This window comes from Protobothrops mucrosquamatus, unplaced genomic scaffold, assembly GCF_001527695.2.
Source record: "Protobothrops mucrosquamatus isolate PMUCROS unplaced genomic scaffold, P.Mucros_1.0 scaffold_3, whole genome shotgun sequence".
Classification (NCBI taxonomy): domain Eukaryota; kingdom Metazoa; phylum Chordata; class Lepidosauria; order Squamata; family Viperidae; genus Protobothrops; species Protobothrops mucrosquamatus.
Window position 1 is genome coordinate 45,831 of NW_015386079.1, and position 4,082 is coordinate 49,912.

The 4,082-nt window shown below is 39.6% G+C and overlaps 1 protein-coding gene across 1 annotated transcript in view; it reads right to left on the minus strand.

The window, feature by feature from the left end:
• The window catches only part of LOC107284142 (calpain-8-like), a 36,200-nt gene extending 32,350 nt beyond the window's left edge, over positions 1–3,850 (minus strand). The window contains 1 exon segment of the mRNA XM_029283405.1: positions 3,790–3,850. Coding sequence (XP_029139238.1) covers positions 3,790–3,850 — 61 coding nt within the window.
• Positions 3,851–4,082: the final 232 nt, after the last annotated feature.

The window sequence follows — 4,082 nt, forward strand, 5'->3', positions numbered from 1 at the left end:
AATTGGTTGGGGCCAATCACGCGTTCTAGGAGCCGGGCGCAGATGTCAAACAACCTTACTTAAGGCACACCCATAGACTGGCTTGCTAACCCTGATGATGCTGGGAGCTCCCAGCGAAAGCTTGGTTTTAAATTAAAGTTTTAAACTTTTTTACTCTCCTGGTGATCGTGAGTTTTTATCTATTTTATACTATATATATGTATGTATGTATTCAAGTAGCTAAAAAGCACGAACACCAGGAAATTTTGCAAAACTATAAAAGGTTTGCAAAAATATAGTTTTGCAAAATTTCCTGGTGTTCGTGCTTTTTAGCTACTTGAATATGGATATACCCAGGAATCATCAGTTTGTTTTTAATATTATTATTGATATATATGTATGTATACGCGTATGTATTTATGTATATATGTATATGTGTGTATATGTATGTATATGTGTGTGTATTCATTTAATATTTTAATAGATTATTTATATCTATCAGAGAGAGAGAGAAAGAAAGCACGCATACACAGGATAGATATTTTTAATATTTCTGCTATATAACCATTCTCTTATCTAACCTACTAGAATTTTTTTCAAAGCTTCTGTTGATTTGCCCTCTGAAAGGATGTTAACATTCACACCAACATACCTTCATTTAGTGCAGCTCAGGATTTCATGGTTTTATGCCAATAACAGGCCTACATAAATTCCTATCTCACCTCATATGAGTACAAATCAGTAAGTCAGGATGGAAGTTATCTGTGAGTATGTATGCTCCTAACAAGCTTAATTTACAATCTTGAACTGAGCAATAAGTTGGAGTCTGCAGCCTAAATGGCTGCTTTAAACTGCATGGTTCTACAATTATATGAATCTACTGGAATATAAAAGAAATCAGATTAGAAAGTAGCTTTTCTGGAATGAATATAGATCATGTCCAATCAATTTAATTTACCAGAGGTTGACTCCAATCAAGGTATAGAAACATGTCAGCAACAATCAAAAGCAATGGGAGGCACCTGGGTTAAATTTCAAGTATTGTTGCAAAGGGTCTGAATACTTATACCAATGTGATATTTCTGTTTTTTATTTTTAATAAATTTGCAGACATTTCTAAAATTCTGTTTTCACTTTGTTATTAGGAGGTACTGAGTCTAGATTAATGAGAAAAAATGAATTTCAACAACTGTAGAAACTGCAGCATAACAAAATTGACAAAAGTGAAGGGGGTCTGAATATTTTCTGAATGCACTGTAGATATAGATACACACACACACACACACACATATATATACATACATATATAAAAAAGATGCTGAGATTCTAGAAAAAGTGCAGAGAAGAGCAACAAAGATGATTAGAGGACTGGAGGTTAAACCATAGGAAAAACAGTTGCAGGAATTGGGTATGTCTACTTTAATGAAAGGAGTAGCAATAGCATTTAGACTTATATACTGCTTCACAGTGCTTTACAGCCCTCTCTAAGCGATTTACAAAATCAGCATATTGCCCCCAATAATATGGATCCTCATTTTACTGACTTCAAAAGTATGGAAGCCTGAGTCAACCTTGAACCAGTAAGGATCGAACTCCTGGCAGTGAGCTGAATTACCTGCAATACTGCATTCTAACCACTGCGCTATCACAGCTAGCGGGTGATATGATAGCAGTATCCCAATATCTAATGGGCTGCCAGAAAGAAGAGGGGATGAACCTATTCTCCAAAGCACTTGAAGGCAGGATAAGAAGCAATGGATGAAAACTAATCCAGGAGATAACCAACCTAGAACTAAGGAGAAATTTCCTGACAGTTACAACAATTAATCAGTGGAACGACTTGCTTCCAGAAGTTGTGGGTGCTCCAACACTGGAGGTTTTTTAAAGAAGAGATTGGAAAACCATTTGTCTGAAATGGTATAGGGTTTCCTGCTTAAGTAGAGGGTTGAACTAGGGGACCTCCAACTTGATATATAAAATCTCTGTTCCTGAACTCTGATTAAGTTAAAGGAATTCTGAATATTGTGAAAATTAGAGTTGTAATCTTGTGAAAACACCTACAAAATGGGGAGATAAACCAGTTAGCTGGGGTGATTGTTTCAAATATGTTCTACAGGAATGTATATTTCAGGTCCTTTTGATTTCTAAGGAGCTAGGAACAATAAAGTGGTTTAGTTGATAGAGTGCTAGTAGAAGACAAATTGGGCTGACCTGGCCAATAAATGTCAACTCTCTATCTAGAGTTTATCCTGTGACAGCAAATAGAGCAAACAAATCTTTCTTCTCTGCCATCATTGCATTAACACTGTTGACTAGTTGAATTGCTGATTACATTTGACCCCAGGATGTAGCGAGAAGAAGCTTTAAGAAGACAGTGGTAATGCTGGCAAATAATTATTCCCATATTTGATATTTTCAATGTGTACTCCTTGAGAATGTGAACAAATTAGTAGCAAGGACATATCCATATTACTTAAAGGAGGACAGGCTGAATTATGGGTTCTCTGTAAATTAAAAGAGAGGGAGGAAGGAAAGACATGAGAAAGAGAGAGCAAGAGAAATAGGCAAGGACATGTTTTTAATTTCAAAATATCTTCTTTGGTTACCGCCATTCTGAATAATTGCTAGCCAGTCTCAAACTTGCGTTTTTGAGAATGGTTCTAGAGTAGGAAGTATGGATCCTATACTATAACATGATTAATTTTGAAATTTTACTTAATTTTCTGCATCTGTTTCAAACTGCAATAGTCCAATCCATTTCAAACTAGTCCAATCCAGTCTAGGGAAAGAAGCAGCATATGCATTCACATCTATGAGATGACTAGGGGAGATGATTTAGGGGTTAATACATTAATATTTTGATATTATCCATTTCGGTGAATGCCAAAGTAATGTGAAAGCCCTTAATACATTGTGATTTTATATTCCTCCCACTAACAAATGCATTTTATGTTTATTTCCCTTAACATATGCATGTCTGTACATGGAGAGCTGCATCAGAAATTTCTGAGAAGGTGGAATACCTCTTTGCATATTAATTTGGTAATTCTTATCTCAACAAAAACTGAATTAATGTTTTCATCCATTCCCTCCCCCCATTCTCCACTCTGCCAAAACTGGCCACAAAGAGAAAAAGACCCATGCAGTGAAAACACCAAAGGAAAATGTTTCAAGAAGAGTTCATTTGATAAAACCTCTGGAATTAATGGGTCACCTTTTTACAGAGCTTTATACTTCTGGGCAAATACCTGCTAGGTTTATAATGTGAAGTCATCGAAGGAGTTGCAATTCCCCAAAAATAAGACCCACCCCAAAATAAGCCCTAGCCTGATTTTTTAGATGCACCTGATAAAAGCCCTACCCCAAAACTAAGCCCAGGAGAGTGGGGGTGGTCAACACAGGAGGCGGCGATGGTGTCTAGCAGAAGCTGCAGCCTGCACAGCACAGGTAAGGCCGAGCTCGGATGCAGAGGTGGGGGAGGCAGGTAATCTGGACACACTGTGTGGCCACCTGGCTTGGGAAAGTCACGGGAGGCTCGTGCGGCAGCACCAGTAGCAAGCAGAAGCAGAGGCAATCCTGACTCGTCGTGTGGCTACCTGTCCTGACACAGCCCTGGGCAAGCTGAGAGACGGTGGGATGGAGTTGGTGGCATGTCGGGATTGCCTGCCTCCCCCCCCCCCATGCCTCTGCTTCTGCCTGCTGCCGGTGCTTCCACGCAAGCCTCCCACGAGCCTCCGGCGAGCCAGCGGCCACATAGTGCATCCAAATTGCCTGCCTCCCCCCAGCCTCTGCCTCCATGTTCAGACTTACCTGCGCCACACCAGGGGGTCAGTGGGCTGCAGATGCTGCCGGACACCATCAGTCCCCGCATGCTCACCGCCTCTTGTGCATGTGCCAGGGGTGGGGTGCATGGCCAGGCTGATCACCCTGATGTTTCCCCAAAAATAAGCCCTAATGTGTCTTTGGGTGCCAAAAAGAAATATAAGACCAGGTCTTATTTTCAGGGAAACACGGTATGACTAACAGATGAAAGAAAAGGAAACTGTTAACATTTCAGCCCTCCTTTCTATTAAGTAATTATCATTTCTTTTTCCTCATCTTCT